The sequence below is a fragment of the Polyodon spathula genome, chromosome 4, assembly GCF_017654505.1.
Source record: "Polyodon spathula isolate WHYD16114869_AA chromosome 4, ASM1765450v1, whole genome shotgun sequence".
Taxonomy (NCBI): domain Eukaryota; kingdom Metazoa; phylum Chordata; class Actinopteri; order Acipenseriformes; family Polyodontidae; genus Polyodon; species Polyodon spathula.
In genome coordinates, this window is record NC_054537.1 from 75,133,310 (window position 1) to 75,158,117 (window position 24,808).

At 36.1% G+C, this 24,808-nt stretch overlaps 1 protein-coding gene across 1 annotated transcript in view; it reads right to left on the reverse strand.

The window, feature by feature from the left end:
• Window positions 1-2,769: 2,769 nt before the first annotated feature.
• Window positions 2,770-24,808, reverse strand: part of LOC121314850 (teashirt homolog 1-like) — a 40,889-nt gene continuing 18,850 nt past the window's right edge. The window contains exon 2 of the mRNA XM_041248566.1: window positions 2,770-7,157. Within this exon, the coding sequence (XP_041104500.1) occupies window positions 4,039-7,157 (3,119 nt within the window). The 3' untranslated portion in view covers window positions 2,770-4,038. The remainder of the gene's footprint in view (window positions 7,158-24,808) is intronic.

Genomic DNA, 24,808 nt, shown 5'->3' on the forward strand with positions numbered 1-24,808 from the left:
GATGTAAAGTTTGATTTGTATGACTGGGATGCAGGACTTACAGTGGCCTTTTTTTATTGACACTATTTTCTTTTATTGCCATCGTTTAAAAAGAAACTATACCAATTAAATATATTACAATATAGGCTGTGTTTATGTATTTACATTTCTTTAGGTCTTATTTACTTCTTGTAGACATATCTGGATAATTTGCTTTGCTGGTCTGTAGCTGGTTCTGCTTTTAACAGCAGTCTTCCGTACTTGTGTGCCAAGCCAGCATATTAATGGTAAACTTCGCAAGTGTTGGAAAACGTGGCTCTCTGATGGGTGTAGACAAAAGCGCAATTTTTTGCCAGTTTTCATCAGCTGCCAGATGCCATCTTAGATCTGTCGTCAGTCACTTTGTACTGCATGCATTCCATTTCTAGGCTATCCAGCATATTTCCAAGAACAATCTGTGGGGAAAGCATTGCAAGCTGGACAATGTCTCCTGAGATCATACTAACTAACACATACTAATTTCAGCACAGTATTGTTAACTGGCATTCTCTACATTAAAGAGTTCTTTGAGAAATTATCTCTCTTAATATCATCTCACAAACCAGCTTATTGTCACGTTTTGTGCAGCCTGTCAAATGCTGCGTGGCCAGGCTTTGCTAAGTAACCACAGGATATAATTAATTTCCAATGCAACTAACAACCAATAATCATCTCAGATGATAAACTGATATTTTGAGTCATATTTTTGTCAAATGCTGCGTGGGCGGTCTTAACGGGATACTGTTCAGTTACAAAACACCAATGTCACCAAATTTTTACAGCCAGCCTTCTACAAATGCACACAAAAGTTGATATGAATATTGATAAGAATTGATTCATGACTCTTTTAGATGACACAAACTGTTTCGTTCCAGTTAATGGTACAAAATGTATTTGTCCTGTAGTAAACTATATGCTTTTATTTAAATGCAAAGACTGACTAAAACATGTACAGTATTAAAACATTGCTCTTTAATTCACCATTAGTTTTCTTTCTTTTTTTCTTGCACTGGTACTGTGCTGTCATAGGAAAACGTGAAACTTGGTTTATATCATGACCCGCTTTATGCATGCAAGGCAATCATGATATAAAGTGGATTCATCTGTCTATAGGCTGATACCGTAACACAAAAACAAAACAACTATCAACAGGAGAATGTGTAGCAGTGGAACAGTGGAAAGGGGACTTCTAGATCCACTGTTCAGAAAATGACATTGTTGTATTCTGCGATAACAAAAGTCCATGTGGCTTTGTACAATGCAAATCTTGCAAAATATTACTAAAATATGACAGCAAAAAGACAGGAAATTCATCTCTGCAGCGGCGCACCGAAAAGGGATGTATTCGTCCCTTAGCTGTTTTAAAAGCCATAGTTCTGGTGTAATATTTGTTGTTGAACTATAATTTTACGGTTTGATATGATATAGGCTTGTCCAAAATGCGTATGCAAATTTGCAAGAGCAACTTCTGTGTTGTTATGTATGGTAACAAAGTTTTGAAGAAGCCTGTTGTTGTCTTCTTTTAAATCATGCAGTGTTGGACCATTAGGAATGGAAGTAAATGAGATATGATTAATTGAGAATGATTTTTTTCTTTACTTATTTATGTTTTAACTGGAAACCGGGAATCCTCTACACAGAAGGTACTTAGTTTAGTGTAAGTTTGGAATATGTAAGTGTAAGTTTGAGTATGCAAACATGCTTGGTCATTCGGGTTGTAAATTTAGGCCTGAGCAGATCTCTACAGTGAAGCACAATCTTTTGCATAGTATAAATGCTCCGGTAAACATAAATAATCATCATAATACTCATACTATGACTGTTTTTGTTTTATTTATTAGGTTGAAGTTGTTTTTGACGAGTACATCCAGATCATCCTCTGTATAGTTTCTCGAGTGGATACATTTTTTACTTGAAAAAGAAAAACAGAAAGTGCAAAATGAAGTTATACTGAGTCCCTTTGGATCATTTTTATATTGGCTTTAATAAAAAAAAAAAAAAAAATTAAAAAGTGTATTATTGTTAGTTAGTTATTTATTTTGAGGTTAATGTTCTTGATGCTGTAAACATTTTTAAATGGACACAATTATACAGAGATGGGAATTAAATGATAATGTAAACATTTACAATGCATACTGTTTTGGATTATTTATATTAACTGCCAAATATCAAGCTAATATGTTCATTTTTGAAGATTCCCAAATTCTGTGCATCCAAGTGTTTCAAGAATTACTAAACCAGCAGTTTGTCAGTCCCAAACTGTTGTGATGTAAATTATATATTAAATGAACAGGGAAAATCTGATTATTTTAGCTTTTATTGCAACTGTGGTACCATTCAGTATAGCGAAAATTGTAAAGGGGTAGTTTTAAAAAAGTTTTGTTGTAGTGTATTGGCACTAATGCTACTGATTAGATCAATATTATACCTAATAGCCGGGAAACAGCAGTCCTATATGTAATACCTCAACTTCAAGCTTTGTGGTAGTGGTCCATTGTTATGTTGAATGGGAAAGTAGTTTTGACAAAGATGAAGGGTAATACTAATGTAATAAATATCTCTGAAGGGGTGTTTGAGAGCTATGACAAGGACATAGCTGATAAATGTTACTTTGTGGCTCTTCTGTTATGTAGTCCCTTTGTTATGTAGTATTAACCTAACATAAATTAGTCTTGAATTAATTATGTATATTGCATACTGTATACTGAAGAAATGTGTAAATAATCAATAATTAAAAATAAAAAAACACAATCCATGTTAACCAAGAACTGCTTTGGGGTTTATTTTACAGCTGAGAAAAACAAAAACAAACATTGAGTTTATTTGTTCGAGCCAATTTTTTTTTTTTTTTTAACATAATTAATGAAACAACATTGAAATGTATAATTCATTGTGCATTGCTTGCTTTTTCACACAAGTACATGCATCCAAACAGATGCACAGAACGTTAAAATTATCATTGTAAACCAAGCTGCAGGAACAACATTTTATTCAAAAAACTTACGGCTCTACAGTATATACACATCATTTGTTTTAGTTTTGTTTAATATAAAATGACAATATAAAAATTTTAAAGAATGCATACAGCTTTAAAGTACAAACAAAGTTAAACAGTTTACAAATGGCAAGATATGTCTAATGTAGTTTTTTACATTGTTGCTGATCATTTACATGTAATTAAATGTTTTGCATTATGGATTGAAATTATTAAAGCAGCGCACTACAGAAAGATAAACTTGTACCAAAGCTTATATTTGTAAATTACTATAAACTATTCAATTTTACAGTGAAAAGAAATGGCATCTTAACATTTTAAAAACAAAACAAAAAAAAACTTGCATACTATTACTTACATTTTTTTTTTTTTTTTTTGCCCAAAGCTGAAAATGCATTTATTCAATTTTTGAGGATATTTTAATTTACATACATTTATGTACAAAGGTGACTTGCAAATACCTTCAGAACTGGCGACCCTTTTAAAACATTGCAATTTGCCTAGAACACCACTGAACAATTTAAAGTAAAAATGAAATGTTAGTCATTAATTAATGTGAATTTGCACAATGCACAGAAAAGACTTGTATTCTCTATAAAATAACCTTTTACATAGTAAGGTGCAGAACAATTCTACTTCAGTCTTCCAAGGGCTCATCTAACTTTTAATTTGAACTTGTATTTTTTTTTTCTTTTTTCTTCATATTATAAATTTACATAGCTTTAATTTTATGGTCACTATTGCAGTCTACATAGAAACTGTAGATTTAGAACAAGACTAGAAAGAAAACAAAGGTCAACTTGATTCACAAAAAGACATGCACAGGTCAAACAAATAGCATATAAATACATTACAAAATAAGTGTAAAAAAGAGACAAAAGACTAAAATAAAACATGGTCCAGTTAGGCAGTTTTGCAACATAAGTAAGACTGATTTCGAAGGTTCAGTTCAGGCCTAGTGCAGTACTGTGATTAAATTTAGTGCAATGATTTTATGGTTAGTTTCACAGCTGCTCACCTGGACTCTACTTTTTTTCAAATTTATCCAGTTCATTTACATACACCAGATGGTCCTCGGGTGACTTGCCATGTGTTTTGCTGAGGTGCAGTTTGACTGCATGCTTACTGGCGAAAGTCCGGTTGCACAGCTTACACTGGAATAAAGAGCCTGAATCCTCTTCAGAAAACCCATGTGAGCCAAGCGTCTTTTCAGTTATGACCTTTGAAACAGTCTGCTGCTCCCGGGTATGGTCCAACGACAGTTTGGAGAGGTCCTTCAAGCTGAAGCCTAAGTGAGACTCTAAGTGGTTAATATAGGTGGAAGGAGTCCTGAACTGAGAGGCACAATCGTTGCAGAGGAAGATTGGGTGACCTGAGTCTATATTCTTTATGAATTTGGTTCCACCTGTCCTCCTCAACTGATACTTTACGTTGGCCAACCAATGGCTGATGGTGGTCATGGAGAGACCAGTAAACTTGCAGATGTGGACCCGCTCCTGTGGGCCCAGGTCTGTCATTACGTATTTGCCCTCTGGGGTCTCCCTCAGGCTAGAGGCAAACTGGGCCTGAAGAATGAGGAGATGCTGTGGGTTCCAGTTCGACTGCCGGCCCTTCCGTTTTTGGACGGGGGAAAGCTCCTCTAAGGCATCCTCAAAGTTGCTCCCATCAGCGTCAGACTTTTCCGATACAGATGACGGTGTGGACGACTTTGGCGTCAAGCGTCCGGTGAGGTTTTTCACCATGTCTGAAATGTCCATCAGTGCATTCTCCCTCAGAGGGGATGAAATTGATTCTGACAGGCTGGAAATAATGGGCCTACTGCTACTGTTGATGTTGTTACTGTTGTTGTTCTTGGATTTTGTCAAGTCGATCGGCTGGTCATTACTTTCATAGTAGTACCTGTTGATGGGATCGGCTTGCTTGACCTGAGTTGTGGGATAGATGGGCTTCTCTAACACGCTATTGCTAATTTTGTACAACATAGCCAAGGGATCCAAGGTGGGGCTTACTGGTTTTGCTGCTTTACCTAAATGGGTGTTCATAATAGATTGCAATGCGCTTAGGGGATTCACAAAAGGCTGCTCTGGTGAATGGTCTGTAATGATTGCAAAACTGTTACAACCATTACTGACTGGGGATTTCAGGGCCTTAGTGCCATTTTTGATGTGATTATCCAGCTGGCCCTCTTTATGTGCCTTTGGGGGCTCTGCCTCTGCGATGTTGTTCTTTTTTGTTGGCTTGCTGCTGTGGTCGTCAGGCTTAGGCAAGTCCTTGTTCTCTTTAGAGGTCAGAGATAAGGGTTTTATCAGGACGGGCTTACATTTTTCCACAGCCTTCTCTTCTTTATTCACAGTTATTTTCCCTGTCACCTTCTCCACTAGCTCCTCCATGGCAGAGACATTACTCTTGTGGAGGGGTGGGGATGTGCTACCAGGGGAATGGATCAGTGCAGTGTGTTCTGAGGACAGTGCTTTCATGTTATTATTGAAAGAGGGCTGCACTTGGACGCTCTGCACTGTGGACTGGACAGACTTCACTGACCCTTGGAGCTGGTATGCTGCATGAATGCTAGGATACCCTCCCCATGTTGGGGCTCCAGTTTGGGCCTTGCTGATTGCACTTGAGACTGTGTTCTCCAGGGATTTCAGGATATCTAGCCCACCTTTTGGGGTTTCTTCCAGGTCCTCTTCACGGAGATATTTATATGGCGTGTTTGTCTCAAACTTCTCATCAGGCTCCTCTTTGATTTTCTTCTCTGGTTCCCTGACTTCCATTGGTTCATCTTCTGGTTCTCTCCTTTCCTCAGAATTTGATGAATGAGCTGGAGAATCTGACTGTGATTTGATATTGGGCAACGGCAGCCGTGTAGTAGTGGGTGGCAAAGGAATGGACTGAATCTTTTCTTCTACCACTGGGTCAAAGACCAGCTGTTTCCCCTTTTTAGAGGCTGAGTTGGTCACCTTAATGAAATGGCCGGTGACCATCATATGAGCTGTAAGCTGCTGCAAAGTATCATGGGAGCTTCCACACTCCATGCATTTCAGTATCTGTGCCTTCCTGGCCTCAAACTGCCAAGTATAACTGGCACCATTCTGATAGCCGTACCGGTTGTTGGGAGTTACATACGGGTTTGCAGTTTTCTGATCTTTTGTGGGCTCACCCACAGGGACACCTGGTGTGCTGCTTACAGACTCTGGAGAGCAGGGGGAGACAAAGTCTTGAAGTGCTCGTTTTTTGGTAGAAGGAACCAGTTTGGTGAGAGCTGGCACTGGTTCTTTAAGAGGCACTTTCTGGTAATGTTTTGTTTTGATCATGTGTACACTCAGGTCTTGCAAAGACTCAAAGGAGTGCCCGCAGTACATGCACTTTAGCACTTTTTGTGCATCCTCCTTGCCTTCCATCTCCATCAAGGACCGCTTTCTCGGCTTCGACCATTTCTTACGGCCGTCAGCCTCCTTGTCTTTGTTGTCATCCCGGTAATGGCCAGTATCGTTCATGTGTACCGTCAGCCCCACAAGTGTGTCATAAGCTGCACTGCAGTCCTTGCATCGAAATTTACTGGCGCCAGTGAACACTGATCCATACAATTTACTGTTCTGCCTGTAAAGCTGCACTGTACTGAATAGGCTTGGCTCAGGAAGTAAATTATAAGGGGTGTGCTGCAAGGTTTTGGCTAAAGCAGCTTGATGCCAGTCATAGGTTAACCCTCCTCCATTGCTTGTGTTGTTGCTTCCATTGTGGCTGCTACCATTACTGCTGGTGCTGGCACTCACTGGCTTGGCTTTCATTATATCCACAGTAATACTGGACCAAGAGGAATCAGAGATCAAATTTGCATAGACAGCTTTCATTTGAGCTAAGCTGTCTTGGATGGTGAGGCCATTGTCCATGGCTTCCTCCTTGTCATGGCCATCTTTTGAGGAAATACTCTTAAAGTCTGCCAGTCTGTCACTGGTGTCACTAAGGGGAGACCCGTACCCTGCATCTTGATTGGTCACGGTACTGAGGGGGGAGTTTTGATAGCTTGGCGCATCCTTGATTTCTTCTTCCTCATTGCATATGTATTCATTGTCCTGGGCGTCTAAAGACAGTCCATCATCCTCATCAATTTCTGCTGCCTTCAGCTCCTCCTCAGGCACATATGCTGGAAAAAATATAAAATATATTGGTGAGATAAGAGCAGAAAGAGATTTTTGCATTCTTTAGTGTAAAATAAAAGATGTACAAGTGCTTGCCTGGGGGATTTGAGTTAAACCCACATCTGTGTGTGTGCTCTGCTTCAGTGTGCTAACACCTAAGTTTTTTGACAGGGGGCTGTCCGTGTAAGTGTGGCTGCCAATCACTGCTTAAATATTAGAATGTAAAATGGAGTAGAAATAAAACTGGGGGTGACTGTTTAATTGAGTCCCCAGTTCACACTTGCACAACGGTTTCTAATTTGCATTCCATTTTATAGTGAGGAGTAGTTGGCAACTTGGCACAGGCCTCCTCCAGCCAATGTCAATCTGTTTCGATAAGGGAGACTTTTAAAGCCACAATACAATAATAATGATGCATCTTTTGGGGATTTGACTGCTTCAAAGCAAACACCTGAACACTTATGAGACTCTTGTTACTTTTCATTGTGTGAATACAATATATTCAATTAACGTAGTACTGCTTAAAATGATTACATCTAGTAGACATCACATAACATATAATGTCATATAATAATTTATACAGTACATCCTCGCTATAACGCCCTTCATTGTAATGAACCTGGCCCAAAGCCCCCAAATAAAAAAACAAACAAAAAAGATCATATAAACACAAACTGTCAACTCCCCCTCTGTACGCACAGTATGCCACCTCCACAGTGAAGTCAAATCTTTTATCTTAATAAAAAGCGTGGGCTGTGTAAGTAAGCCTCCGAAACAAAAATCATTTTATGTTGCAACAAAGCTGGAAACTATATTGATCGTTTGACAAAAGGTGTAACGCAGGCATATCTCTGTCATGAATACAGGTTGTCAAAAAGCAACAACAACAACAACAACAAAAAAACCTTGAGGATCTGATGAACTTTTCATGGCAGGTTGATTTGGAATAAAAGATCGGATTCGGATTCTTGCATGTTGGATTAAGATTTGGTGCACTTTGAAACGATTCATGTCAGATTACTTTTGAATAAAAGTTCAGCTTCAATTTGGGATTCTTGCTTTTTGTACTGCATTGTAATTCTTTAACAAATAGGATAAAGCAAAGGCAGAATACTGCATACATGAGACAAACCGGTACGTGTAATTCTGCTTTTATTCATAATCTCATCTCATTAACTTACTCCAACAGTTTATCATTCATTTTGATTGTCCTTTTGCTATAACAAACACCTGACTATAACGAACAAAAGGCTTGGACCCCAACTGGTTCATTATAGTAAGGGTGTACTGTATTAAGTCAGACTTCTTACTCAGGTACCACAATTTTCATTCTTATGGTTGGACATACTTCTAATAATTCATCATTTATTTGGCCAGTTAAAATCATACTGTTCCCACAATTTATATTTTACATAATAAAACATTACAAGCCTAAGATTTAAAACACAAAACTTCCTTCAGGCTAAAAGTCTTCTGCATATTACTACTCATATAATAACTAAATAACAAATGCAGACAACACAAGAGTGGCAATTTAATGAATGATCTGTTATAATCAGGGCATGCATGTTCAGATAGCCCCATACTGGGGTAGTTCTTGTTAGAAATGATGGATATCTCCAAAGATTCACAATTGAAAGCCAACTGTCTGGTCTTGCCATGCAATCATAAATAATTTGTTCTCCCTCATATGCATTATAATCTCAACAGATACCAGAGCAAGTGTGAAGTATTAAAAATGTCTATAAACACAAACAACATATGGTGTTTCACAAGGTCAATGTATTATTGTAGCCAAAACTGTTTCTGTGAGAAATGCTGAAGAATAACAGAAAGTACAGACAAAGATTTTTTTTTTATTCACTACAGTTTCCCAAGGGAAATCGGATGAATGACCCCGGCTGTAGAATTTAAAATACAAGACAGACCTAGTCTTACTAACATTTAAGATTATAACACAAGTACTATCCGAGACATACCAAAATATATATATATATATATATAATAATATAATATATATATATATATAAATATATATATATTATATATATATATATATTTTAAAATTGTGAACACTTGAAAAGATAGTTCTTCCAACGCCGGTTTCACATAATTTAATACCAAAAACCGCGCCAGTATTTATATGTCAAACGTACATATATATATGACGAAAGTTCTATCTAAAAAAAGAGTATACAAGTTTTTGTAGTTCTTTTTTAAGGCATACCAATCCCCCACTAGCAAAAGACAATGTGAGAGTGACATTTCCTTTTTTGTTTCAGTTTATTTTTCAGCATTACTTTGCAAAAAAATTACATATAAATAAAATAAACATTGCAGTCACATTAAAAGTTGCAGCAACTATAAAAAGTTGTGGTTTGTGTTAAAAGTTGCGGTTTCCGCAACAAATTCACTGCCCCCGCAACAAATTCATGGCCCCCGATATATATATATATATATATATATATATTATATATATATATATATATATATATATATATATATATATATCACACACACACACATTTTTGTTTAACATACCTTTGGTCAAGGGAAAATGTTTTTAAAAACAAAGGTATTTGTACCACACATGTATTTCTCTTTAAATCTAATGTCTTTGTGACATCATTCACTATATAGCTAATTATGTAACAATCTACTGTTTACTTCTATTTAAACTTTCAGGCATCACAGTATCTTGACTATTTATCAATTTATTTCCTTTTACTCTTCTACACTGTACATTATCTAATTATTTTTTTTTTTTTATAAAAACCACAAACTTTAGGTAATCCATGGTGTGTCTATTCCTTGTAAAGTTCTGAACTATTGGTTCATTCATTTTTTTATTTCTTAGATTTGATGGGTAGTTTTGCATTATTTTATATCATTACTTTCCTACATATTTTATTTTAATTACATTTTATGCAAAATATATCATATACAAGTTTGCTATCCTTTTTAATTTAGTAGTCGGCAATTAATTTTAACCCTGTTTTTATCCCAGTTTGAAATGCTCAATTGTATTTCGGCTCAGTCCACCGTTACGACCCCTGCGCTGACTCAGGAGAGGCGAAGACGAACACACGCTGTCCTCCGAAGCATGTGCCATCAGCCGACCGCTTCTTTTCACTCTGCAGGCCCGCCATGCAGCCACCTCAGAGCTACAGCATCGGAGGATAACGCAGCTCTGACCCTTAATATACCTAAGATCCCTTTATGTTTACTGTGGACTATTTTTTTTTTTTTCTGAAGTATATGTAAATGCTTCCAAACTGTTGGGTAATAATTTGGAATATGTAACCATCTCCTCTCTTTTCCTGCAATCAAGTAGTTCATTCCTATTGAGTCAACTTTTCTTAATTCTCTCTCAATAATGTGCTCTTTATATCCTCTTAAGATTTATTTTTAATTCCTTTCTCTGTCATTTTCATCAGAACAGATTATTTTTATCCTTATAGCCATCCTTATAGGAATTGCTCTTTTAGTATAGCTAGGATGTGCAGATGAAATGTGTAGGTTCTGATGCATATCAGTAAGTTCTGAGTAAAGATCTGGTTTAATAGATCCCTGATCAAATTTAACCTAGGTGTCTAAGAATTCAATTTCAGATTTCAGATGCTGTGCCATCATTCTGTTTGTAACTTATATTTCCAAATGTAAAATAACTATTTTCTAAAACTATCTTGATCACATTTACTATTTCTTCCGTAGGTATCATGTTCTTATCTACTCTATTTTTCAGAGCCTCTTTCTTCTTAGGCATTCTTCTAAAGTTAATTGCCTGGGAATGCTGGGGTACAGGGATTTTACATCCATGCAAATAAAATGGTATTCTCTGGAAGTTTAACTTTAATATTATGAATCCTTTTCAGAAAATGTGTTGTATCTTTAACATAGCTAGGCAAGCTTTTAACATGTGGCTGCAGCTGCTTTTATATATATATATATATATATATATATATATATATATATATATATATATATATATATATATATATATATATATATAAAACAATGTTTTAACATTTATGACAAGTCAAAGATGTATTGTACCCAGACTTAACTATAAGCTAATTTACATTGGAATTCCCTGGGCTAGTGAGAAACCAAAAAAAGAACCAACACATACAAACAGCACATTACAATAAATACAATAAGATTAATAAATTCATTCATATAAACCAAATTCCCACACTTCATTATAAATATAGCAGATAAAAAATGCCAATACTATTGTTAACATAATAAATAGAACTCAAATTAATTCCCATAATAAATACCCGCCCACACCTTACAATGTATTAACATCATTATCTTAAGGGATATTCAAACTAATTATTTTCATTGCAATGCATAATATATTACAAACCTATAAACATTACCATTGTATTAAATAAAAAAATACATAACTACAGTTCATGACTGCAAACTTGTCTTTGTTTTAACCATATGTTTAATTTAGTTCTAAAACTGTTAGTCATAACAACCTTTTATATCATCCGATAGTAAATTCCAAAACATGGTACCCTTACTTGAGAGGACTGCCTGGGCAAACAGTACGTGGTCTTGGAGCGATGCAATCCCCTCCTATAGGTGCTCTAATAATTCTAGCATTATTATTTGAGCAGAGTTTTATAAACTCCTTTAATGATGGGGGAGCTAAATCTTTCAAAGACTTAAAAAACAAACATACATATGAGTAATTTATGCAATTACCAAAACTTAACATGTTATATTTCTTGAGTATATAACTGTGATGATTTCTTGTCGGCTTTTTATCTAGAATTGTTAGACTTTGTTTCAAAGAATTCAGAGGCTTAATTGCAGTCATCCCAGCTTGTGGCCAGATAGTTACACAGTAGGACAAAAGAGATAAAATCATAGAATGTAGACACAACTTATCAGCAGTAACAGATCATTTTTGTCTAATAAACCCAGTTAGCCAAATTGAATTTCACAGTTTTAACAACCTTTTTTATATGCTTCTGAAAGGAAAGTTGCGAGTCCATCATGACACCTACATATTTAAATTCTGAAACTATACTAATCTTTTCCCTTTTTACAAAAACTTCAAACTTATTGTGTATTGTATTTCGCTTTATAGAGAAACATATTCCCACAGTTTTACTCACATTTAAACTTAAGCGTTAAGTGATCGAACCCCTTTGACACTTCTTCCATAACAGCTGTTCATTTTCTAGCAGCTTCTTGACTAGTTTTAGTGCTCACATTTATCATTGTATCATCAGCATACATTTGAATGTTAATTCCAGGACAAACTTCAGGAAGATCATTAATATAAAGACTAAATAATAATGGTCCTTGTATAGATCCTTGAGGCACCCCCATTGTGCAACTCCTGAAAGTAGATTGATTATTACTGACTCTAATACACTGTTTTCTATCTAGTAAATAAAATTCCATCCATTTCATGGCCTTGTTAGAGAAATTTAATTTGGATAACTCAGAGAGCAGGATATTATGATTAACCATGTCAAAAGCTTTCCTGAAGTCCAGAAATACACCTTCAACAACTCCACCTTTATCATGCTGAGAGTCTATCCCTTCTAAAAAATAACAATTTGCCATTTCTGTGGAGTGCTTTGCTGTAAATCCAAACTGCATTGGGTGTAAAGAAGAGCATCCTGTGTCTAAATGGGCGGTCAGCCCAACTTAATGGGAGTAAACTAATAGGTCTGTAGTTACTAACCTTTTCACTATCACCAGACTTGAACACTTGAATTATAAAATCTACTACAAAAGAAAGATGCTCTAAACATTAAAGGTGATTAAAACGTTGCTGTTTTCTGACTCGACGATGTAAACAAATATCACAGCCAGGATATAAACTGGATTATGTAGTAGTCCGCAAGCCACACGGAGAACTGGGCACCAAAAAAACTACTGTATGCTGTAAGAACTTCAAAAACATTTTCTCTTATTTATTTATACCATATCAGCTATATTTAAAATATATAAAAGATCTACCTACCTAACTACGCTGTGACGAACATGGGATTTTCATGTTCGGATATTAGCTCAATTTAAATAGTTAAATATTCATTCTGATATTCGTTATTTTTCAAAAAGCAATTATATTGCTCAGAAAGCAGGCAGTGACAGCATAGCAGCAGGGGCTGGGGGAGTGGCCTCTGTGTGTGTGACTTTATTTTATGGCAAGAATTTACAATGTGTAACACATTAAAATAGAAAAATATCCCAGGAGTAAAGAATAGGTATGTAGGCCTTACTTTACCCCAGTGAATTAACTACAAAACAAAGGATGCCAAATAGCAGTTCAAGTTAAATATTGTTTTGTTTAGTCCTGAGATAAACAGTGTTAATTCTTTCATACCCCAGCTCAAATAAATGCAGCACTTAATAAAGAAACAAATACAAAACACAGTGTGGCAAAACATTACAAACAGATACAAAATGAACTGAACAAACTTGAATAAAATGCATTTAAAAGAATACAATTAAAACACAGAAGCATACTGGTATTGTACTGTAAAGTTTATGGAACCCAAACAATATGTGCTTATGGGATAGTCACGGGATCACTCATCTTCCTCACCGAAACCCTGCCTGAACCAGAAGACTGCAAGTGTTTAGTTGTCTTGCTGGTTGAAGAGAAAGAAAAGCACCGTATATTAAATAGTTCAGAACTGCAACATGCAAACTGCTGTAAGCAAAGAAAGGGAAAATACACAGATGGTGTTGAACTGACATTCTCGTTATCATTTCCCCCTCCACGTTACACTGGTATGTGTCCTCACTAATCTGATCTGCGAGTTCAACAGCTTTCAGTTTAAAAACTTCTTCGCCATTCTGATCAAGCTGTATCCGCAAATACTGCAATCAAAATTGCACCTTTCGAAAACCATAGTACTAAATTATCACTGCCCTTGAATAAGCACTGCATATGTTTTTAGCAATTTCATATATATATATATATATATATATATATATATATATATATATATATATATATATATATATATATAGACAGAAGATGCTTGGATCAAGAGAAAGACAAGCATAGAATTCTGCCAGACAACTTGAGAATCTGCATTGTAAAGTTCGAGAAAGTGAAAATTATATGAAGATTTTGACCATTAGAAAGCATTAATTGCTGAATAAAAATAAAACACAGATAATAAATATGATAGCAAAAGTGTTGAGCATTCTCTGTGCCGCTACGCAACTCAGAAGTGAAGGTGCAGCAGCAGTCCCTGTTGATTGGAGTAGGTCAAGTTTCTGCCCTTCTGCAGCTATAGCTTATGTCCTGCTTATGTCCTACTCCCTGCTTTTGCATTATTAATTTAAATTATCTCAAATGTTCAAGTAGTATAGGTAAGCCTGTATGCATGTTTTTGTAAACACTGCTTGTATGTATGTTGCATTGCAAGCCCGTAGATTTCTACATGCTACAGGAGTGTTGCTGTGTACTGCGCACAGGAGTGTTGCTGTGTACTGCGCACAGGAGTGTTGCTGTGTACTGCGCACAGGAGTGTTGCTGTGTACTGCGCAGAGGAGTGTTGCTGTGTACTGCGCACAGGAGTGCTGCTGTGTACTACGCACAGGAGTGCTGCTGTGTACTGCGCACAGGACTGCTGCTGTGTACTGCGCACAGGAGTGTTGCTGTGTACTGCGCACAGGAGTGCTGCTGTGTACTGCGCACAGGAGAGAAATGTTGATGATGGCAGTGAAAGTTTTCTCAGCAGGTGAGGGTTCAGTTGCAATGAAATGTAAGTGGAAATGACATGTCATGTTGTCATGGTCTATTTTATACTTAATCCTAGGAGAATTTTGGCTGGGATATAGAAAAGGAAAAATAAGATTACAGAAACCAGCAAACTCAAATCCTTGCTTCACCTGGAAATATTGTGATAATGATATATTTAGTTTTCATATTCAGTTGTGATAACACTGTCCATATGTTTACAAAGATCATTAACAGTTGCTATGAGTTGCTGAATGGCCAACTAAAAGTGCTACTTGCCAACTATTGACACCGCTATTTATAAAACACATAAAAAGGAGCTCTAGGCCTAAAGTTCTTTAATAAACCATCTTAAATATCAGTCTATGGGAGCACCTCTACTGATTTACAAGCATAAGCAAATACTGTCATTTAAAAATGCAATATTTTGTAAATTTGTGGCAGGAGTTAAAGAGTTAAAATAAGAGTTAAAATAGATGTGAACCAAAGAAAAACTAAAACAGCTCCATCTTCTCTGCTTCCCTTTATCTTACTTCTCCACCACAATGTCAGTATCAGTCTATCCTGTTGAAAAAGATGTGCTGTCAGCTTCAAACAACATGCAAACTTGCCATATCATAATTGAAGTGGACATACTACCAGATATTTGTATGGCAGTGCATTTACAGCTGCCCGAGCAAAGTTAGAAAAATGTAAGCAGCTGCATGGACAGGGTGCATATGTGTGTGTGTGTGTTTTTTTTTTTTTTTTTTTTTAAATAGACAAATCAGCCAAAAGCCTTATATGTAAACAGACCTTTGTTACATGAGGGCAGGCCTGATAATGGCATTCAATATAGTGAATACATCTTTTTTTTATTATTGCTTGTATGCCTACTCTGTGTGCATATGCAATGAAAAAAATCTTCAGGTTTAGTGAGAATCCCAAACATTTTTAGGTAATGGGTATTTACCTAAACATTCATAGCAGTTTTCTAGTCTATGCACGTCTTTATTGCCAACATCATATTCAAGATTTACATTCACATTTAATATTTATAATGCTGCTATAGAAGTTGCTTTTGCTTGAAAAGCAAGGATTTCAGTTTTCTGGGAATGTTTATTTTTCAAAACATCAAAAAACATGGGCTAGGATAATATTGAAAAAAAATACAATTTTTACTAATTACAGTGTTTAAGTAAGTTTGTTTTTAAAATAAACTCCATATAAAAATAAAAATAAAAATGTCAGCTGTATTTATATCTCACATAGTGGTTAAAATGAATACACTCCCTCAAGTCATGACCGCACTCACAGCAAGCAATTACATTTTTAGAAATATTTGTATGCCTAGCTTTAATTATACCCCAAATAGGTACTACTGCATAGAGGGGGAGGACCTGGTACCACAACATGCAAGTCATTACAGGCCTTCTTGTTTATCTAGTACTTGACAGACCTCAGTATCATTGCCCAATGTCTTACATAACTGTAAAAAGATTGAACTCACAGATCAATTGCTGGAAACAAATAAAAAATAAATAATTGTGAATGCTACTTTACGAATAATAAATAATCCAACGTTTGCTGCTCATATCTAACACTGCATAATGTAGGAGTCAATTTAACATTTTCTTACCCTATCAAACTGCAGACAAAAAAATAACATCACATTACTGAGATTGTTATTTATGCAAGATGGATGATGGCAGAGAAGTCGGCTGAGATATATGCACTCAAAAATGGCTGTCACTTCAGATAGGGACCAGCACACCTCACCTAGACAGGTGACACTGGTGGAACAGGAGTGACTTCCATTATTATAGGCACCAGAGATCAGCCAGACAAAAGGAGGTTGCCTGGGGCTCCCTCACAACCACACTGGACTCCCCATGTGTTTCATTATGCATTCCCATCAATACAAGGTGACAGGGGTATAGTGCTGTAGACAAGAGTCCTTCAAAAGAACAATCCAATGAATAAAGCTTTTGTTTATTACTTCACCTGATTCAGGTATTCTAACTGTAAAATGACATCTTTGTAATTTGCTTTGCGTAGGATGGAGAATAGTTTAGAACTGATATAAGATTATTTTCAGAGGTGGTTGTACTTGACTAGACTTTAAACATTCCATCATCATACGTGCTTCAGTCATACCTCACATTATAATTTATTATGGTTAGGGTCTTCATCAATATCAATGTATGTACAGTAACTTAAGTAACAAACCAAATTAAATCAAAAGCTTGCTTTCTAAATGGCAGTCTAATGAAGTTACAAGGAAAGTGTAAGCATTTATTTCTAGGTACTTACAAGAACTTCAAATGTAATTTTACATAACTGAATTGTTCAAGTTGGGATTAAAAAAAATTATAATATGCAAATGCAGATTGTATGTCAACCTATCTTTAAAATATTGTGCATCAATGGTATATCTGTTTACACAAATGTATTTCTTTACATAATCCAAACATTAAGAATTTTAAAATAAATAAATATTTACTTAAACATGACAAGTGCTTTATAGGTAACATTAATCCAAAGAAGGCAGTAGCAAAAATATACACAAAATATTACTACAGAATAGAATGCCATGACCAAAAGGGCAAATGTGTTAAAACACACACCTTTGTCTTTTCTTTTTCGTTTTCACTAGTTTGCTAGTTGTTAAATCAATAAACAGATCTGTCAGATATGTACTGCTACACCATTTGACTGATGTCAAACCTAAATAAACCAGATCAGAAAACCAGCAAGCAGTGGAACAAAAATGAAATGGGATAAGACCAGTCTAACTGTAACTCACATGGTTTGCTTGCTGATTTTTTTCTTTTTTTTTTTTTTATTTTGGCAGTGGGGCAATCACGGCAGTCATTTACAGTACTAATGTCCTATTCAGCCTGCCTTCAGTCTCCTGATTTAGGTGGTCAGAGTGGTTTTGGAACGGACAGAGGGAAGCTGTGCTATTTAGCAGGCATTTTAATGGGAAACTGGCAGTCTTATTTCTTTTCTAGATTTGGTTTGTCACTAGGTCTCCATTACATGCCACTCAGCTTTGATGTCTTTGGACAGGACTGATCAAAAGATGTCATTTGACCTACACAGCACGGCAGAAACCTGAAGAAGTCTCATAAAGGGACACTCTGGCTGTAAATAAAATGACATTATTATTTCCTCTGTCCTATCATGTAGAAAAGTCAATTATGGTAATGCGTTGCATGTCAGTGGAAACATAGCAATCTTTTTTGGAGCAGCTAATGCAAGCCATCAGTTGCAGTGTTCCTTCCTGCTAATGCTTGCCCAGTGAAATAGTCAGAGACAGGGGCTGCTGCAATGGATTGCTCTAAGGCCCCTATATATAAAATCTGGGGATGCACAAACAATTAAAAGCATGACACTAAATAGAAGGTCTATCTTAAACTTATGCAGCCTGTGATTTATAAGGAGTTATCACGAGCCCCTGCACAGCTCACATCTTGACTGATGCAACAGCATAACAAGCTAATAAAATGTAAGGTTCACATCAGAAGCCCTTGAGGTATCCAACTTATTGCCCCACCTCCTGCCATGAATTAGCCTCTCAAATGCCTTTTGAAGATTAACCACCAAATATAAAAATTATTTCACACCAGACATTCTTTTATTTTTAAATGTATTTTGTACAGTAGTTTGGAAGTTGTATCACTTGACAATGACTCATCCTCCTCAAGGTCTACATTTAATGGTTTGGTTCAAAGGTCCCTGTCAGGTCACCAGCAAGCAGTCCGTTTTTTATTAACCCTCAAATAGTGACTTTAAACCTCAACCAGAGGCAAACACATAGTGCTACATTAACATACTAACTTGACAACTATAAACAAAACATAGTTTCTAGTGGGTATCATTAATTGGTATTTGAGGAGGGCAAAGGCTCCTTTCTCAAATTGTGCAAAAACAGACAACCTGAGATGTGATCCTTGGTGCCTTCAGTATTACTATGTACATGATTTATCAGAATGGTCAGTGTTTATGATCCCAGCCCAAAGTCAGAATAATCTACCACATGGTATAACAACTACAGGGCTGAAAATAACATGTAGCATACCAGCTTGCTATACGAATTTAACTACATGGCTACAAAACTTCCGCTGCCACAATACAGAACTGTTTCCTATACACCACAGCCAGAAACAATGCTGGGCATTTAGCACAGCTGGCCATGTAATAAAATACTTGCTTGTCTCATTCAAAGCAATGTGTTCACTGCCAAATTATCTTTAGTAACAGGCTAGTAACAGCGTATCTCTACCAACAAAGCAAATATAACCTGGAAAAGAATATAACAGATCAGCTCTAGTGCAGGGCACAAAATATAACATCTCATCCAAGCCTAGGTCTGCACCATCCGTATGCAGACTGTATAATTTTAAAATTGCATTTAATATCCCACTATACACTAGCTTGACAGTGTGAAAAACATAAAACAAAATGTGCAATGAGTACAGTAATCCCTCGCCAATCGCGTATTTGCCAGTTCGAATTCAGGTATACACTTTTTTCCTTTTGTATACCAATTTGCCAACCACGGCATATAGATTTGTGTATATGCGGTTTTGCACGGAAACATACGCCGCATCCGCATTTGCTTCCCCGCCATCCTATGTATTCTTCCGTGCTCCCATCTCGCCAACATCTCCCTCAACTAGTACCAGCATCATCTCTCGCTTTGTCTCGTGTACTACTCATATTAGTATGTGCATGTGGTCTCGTTTCTCCGTGTTAACTTAGCGTAATTGTCACCAGTCAACAACACCCTGGCCTTCAACTCTAAGGATTCAAGGTAAATAAAACATGACTTTTTATTATGTTATAATTTTATTACTTTTTACATGTTACATTACCCAGTATGTTATAGTATTTGTATTTTTTTTTTTTTATGTTACTGTGTTTTTCATTTGTGTTTAGTGAAGGAAAATGCAACTTAGACAGGCTTTGATAAGTGTAACCGCGGCCGTGGAGAACCTAACCCCATATTCCCCATAAGCTCTAGTATTTACCAACCACGGGGGTTTTCAAGAACGTAACTCCTGCGGTTGGGGAGGGATTACTGTAGTTTGAAACCCTCATTTATATAACATGCACAATGTATTAGTGTACTTCCTGCTTAATATCATGACTAAACTGTAACAAATTGTGATGGGAAACTAAATACTTTAATCATCAGGTCATTGTTCAGTAATCTTTACTACTGGGCAAGCTATTTTAAAGTGGTAAGCCTCATTTCTTATGACAGTAGCCTTCCCCTGACAATAGATATTATCTTCCATAGTCTTTACAAAGAGGAAAATTGATCAACATGGTTTCTCAGTGCTGTCACATATGAAAATTACCTAAACAATTTACAGATGTAAATTGCAGATTTCAATGAAAAGGTCTAAAATTACCATGTGTTGCAGTTTTATCTTAAACAACCATCAAAAGAAAAAAACACACAAAAACACAGTTCTATACTTATGCAAAATTCAGCCTACTTTGTCATTTATTTTTTTTAAACCCTAAGGTCGTATAAAACACACTTTCTCTGTCATTTGGAAGTGCATTAACTCAGTGGCCATGCGACAGTCAAATTATGTTAATGGACTGCTAAAATGGGTCATATAGAAATGCATTTCACATTAACTTCAAACAATAGTGAACAGGCTTAGAAAGAAAGGTGACAGTGCTAAGGGAGTGCTACCGTTTTCTGTAAGCATGGAAAAGTTTGGGGGGGGGTGGGGGGGGGGGGGGGATTGAAGAGGCTGGAAAGTTAAATGTTCACCATTAAACAGAAATGAAAAAAATGATTTAAACCTTCCAACATTTAATTAATATTATACCTTTCCTATATAACACATTCAAAATGAAATAACGTTGTTAAATATAATAAATTAACATATATTTCAACATAGCAGAATATTCTTAATCTATCTATATACCATATTCCTTTGAAATTAAAACAAAGCCCAAATTTCCCACCTTCAACTTGAGGAAAACATAAAACATCAAATTTTTACAAAGACACAACCTCATTTACACATATGGAGGCAGTTTTCGTCCACCTGCTATCACACAGAGCATTACAGTTATGTGCTGCTTCTCCTTTCCAGTTGCGATTACTCTGACCTGTTTTTTTCCAAATCTGTGACACTGCTTGGCATGAGGAAAATACGGGGGTCTGATCACCATTTCCGATCTGTCCAAGCTGGTACTGTTTCTTAGAAATGGTGAAATTGTAAAAACTTCTCTTTGAATTCATCAGGAAACTAATGATGTTTCTTTGAAAATGGCTGCCTGTATGTCACGGATTATTCAAGATTGGGCAGTAACGTTTTGGTTTGTATTTTCTCGGCAGTCAGTCACGTTGCTGTTTGTGTACTCAGGTAGTCACATCATTTGATGGAGATTTTAATGCACACATCACTATACTGTACTCTATTTAAGACGCAGGCTATTTTTGAGAAGCAAACAATTACTCAAAAACGGCATCTTAAATTCGAAGGAATATTGTATGTGCAGTGCAAATTGTGCAAGAAAACAAGATATTGTTATTTAAAAACCGCAGTGCTGAAAAACATTTGTGCATCCAGTGTATGCTTGCTCTGTTTGGTACAATAAAGGAATCCCCTTCTAAGTAAAGACTTAACTAGCCTTGGGAGAGATGTCTCCGTTTTATTTATAGAGCAAACTATTTATATATCTTGCTTGAGATCAGAGCAACAATTTATTAAAATGCAAAGTTGGGGCCATGTACCTTTCGGACACAAGAAGCACAATAAGTCTTCCTTGTTTCAAATGAAAGAGTTGCACTGACATATTTCCTCAATTGAACAATACTTAGCTAAATGCTTTAGAAACGAGCAGTGTTTACTGTACTGTGTGTGAATTTACTGCTCATAAAAGGTGAGGAACAACGGCAGAGACTACAGTTAGGCATGGAGCCTGCAGGCACTGTGAGCGCTTCTCTTTGCAGTACTGCAAACAAACCACAATCCTGACCTAACAGAGCTCCTGCCATCCTAGCCAGCCTTCCCTGGTGGTTTTTGTGATGTGAACTAATTTTCACTATGGGCTAAACAGAGACCAATAGCTAAAGATGGATTCAAACACAGGCCTTCAGAGGTGAAAGGAATACGAGAGTACAACATCTAGCACCACCATGTACACCACTTTCCTTAGAATTATTTATTTATTATTTTTTTTTTATAGAACATGTATTATTAGAAATACGAAGCTACAGAAAATCGTCCGCACGCACCCCCCCCCCCCCCCGCAGAGCAGTGGATTCAGTCAAGAGGTCCTTTAGTGAGATGTCAACAAAATATGGTCTAATTAGAACAGGTTAGCTAATTAACAAACTGTTGATTGAAGATTAATTTGGTAAAGCTTTTTAATCTTCACCTTAATACCTTGACAAATAATTACTTATTGTAATTAATGGTAAAGAGGGGTTTATGCTTTTAAACAATGATTTACAACAGTAAACAGGTTACTTGTTATTCATGGGGAAATCCTTTGCAAGGTTTAATTAGCTACAAATTATCTTAAGACTAATGGCAATCTTAAATTTTATGTGTTCCATTTTTATGTTTTTTTTTTTGTTATCACCTTAACTCAAGAATTATTTCACAAACGTATTACTAACACATCTGTTCTACAGTCAATATGGCATTGATGAAATTTAGAATGCTAATAGACACATAATCAAAATAGTCCACTGTAGTGACTTAACAATTCCGAATAAAATTAATTTACATAACACTGGGCCTGTGTCACAAAGCATGCGGTACAGTTCAGTTTTTCAGCGTTTTCTAAAGCGGAAAAAGAAAATGTTACTGTGGCAAAAATATAAATGCATAGCATGGTATGGTATGGCAGTTTAAGAACTCTCACATACATCTTAGTTGTTTTCTTGCAGGTTCTGCATACGGTTTCCATTTTACCAAAACGGGTGCAAACTTTCCACTGGAGAAAATTCTTAAAGAGAATATATGTTATAGCTGCAAAACTTTTTCTTTAGCAGATAATTTACTCTATTGAGAATGGTATCTCTGCCCTTGCTTTTTGAACGATGCAGGTTTTATTTACTATTTTTATATCAACAGTAAATAAAACCTATATTGTGCAAAAAGTGACAACAGAAATACTGCACATAAGGATACATATTTTTTTCCTATATCTGTTTTATATATGCGTAGATTTTTACTGTTTCTCAAAAATGAGTAAAAGTCACATCTTAAATATCTACATTTTCAAAAGTTTGGTTTTACTTGCACATTTTACAGGGTGTTTGAAAAAAAAAAAAATGCAGATGTATTCTTCCAGTAAAGGTCTTTACGTTTAGTATCAGTCCCTCACAACAAGAAAGTCATGATGACAACAGGCATGCTACATAAATCACCTTTTCCAGTGTCAGAATGCTGCTCAACAGTGAAACAATGGCGATTATGTTAAAAGCATTGCAGTCGAGGCCCCATCTGTTCTTTTATGTGAACCACTTTGAAAAAAAACCAAAAAATAGACACTTGTTTCAAGGTTCAGAGGTCCTCAGATGAATGTATACAAATCTATATGTTCTCTGCATATAATATACCCCCAAAAAGTACCATCTAACTGCAATATACTGTAAAGCCCATAAGGGAACATATCAAAGGGCATTACTATTCTGCTGCTTTTAGTAATAGCGGTAGTTGCTGGCTGAAATGTAAACTTGTCTTTTATTATTTTACCTCAGAATTTTAGGTGTTAAAAGTTATTAATAGTGCTTTTTCTTTCTTTTTTTAACGTTTTTACACAGTAATTTTATATTTTCAGTATCCATTGTTTTATATTTTATAGTTTGGTTCTTGAACCACAATTTCCATTAATTTCCATAAGTTCTCAGACTAGACTATGTGACAGGAGTGTGGACATCCACAAATTAACACTCGAGTCAGTTCCGCATTGTTCTCTCTCTTGCTCGGTTGGCTCTGTTCAAGTAACACCAGAACCCGTATCTCTTCCCTTTTTTTCATTCACAGAATTAAAAATCTTGGAACACTAATTTCCTCTATTACAACTTTTTAGTTTCAAACCAGAGGTGTACCATTGAAACAAAACATATACTGTACTAAACAATACAATAGCACTTCAATGAAATTCACTGCAGTACATTACTTACTGTATTGCACTCCAGTAAGCAGTAGAGGGGGTGGAAGGTGCTGCATGACCAGTAGTTATTCCAGGGCTAATCTAATTTAGCTTTTACCAGGAGACGCCCTTTGGTCTTGTGTGCTGCCCTACCGTCTAGTCCAGCATGTTACAAAGACTAGAAAATTACCAAAGGTTACCGTGGTCAAAGCTGACCGTAAACAGTGAAAGTAAACACTGCAATTTCTCTCACAGCTTGAAAAAGCAAAATAAAAGTGATAAACTAAGGAGAGGGTAACCTGTCTGAAACACCTGCCAATAAGGTGATAAAATCTTTTTTTTTTTTTTTTTGTTGAATTTTGTTGAAATTCTTTCTGGGCCTGAACAGTGGATGTCAGCTCTTAATTCTTCCCTAACACAACGCTGCTCATCCAAACCTGCATCCAGTGACTGACAATGTTTCAGCTTGAATCAAATCAAACAGCTGCTGGGTTGATTTCCTAGCAACTAAAAAAGTTGATGGGTGACCCCGAAGATAGCTAACTGCCATAAATCACCTCATTCAGACGCCTGGGAGGAAATAACAAAGATTAAAAACAATAGCTTACGTGACATTTGCCACACTTTGATCAATTCTGTCTTCCCTGAAATGCACAGTTGTTGTTGATACAATTAGACACTTTTGTTCAAACTTTCATGCTGTTTACAAGTCCCCAGACTAATCAAGGTTTGCAGTATCAGCCTTTGTACGTACTTTGTAAGTTATTAAGGCAGCATGAGAAGAAAACAAACAAGGCAAAGAGT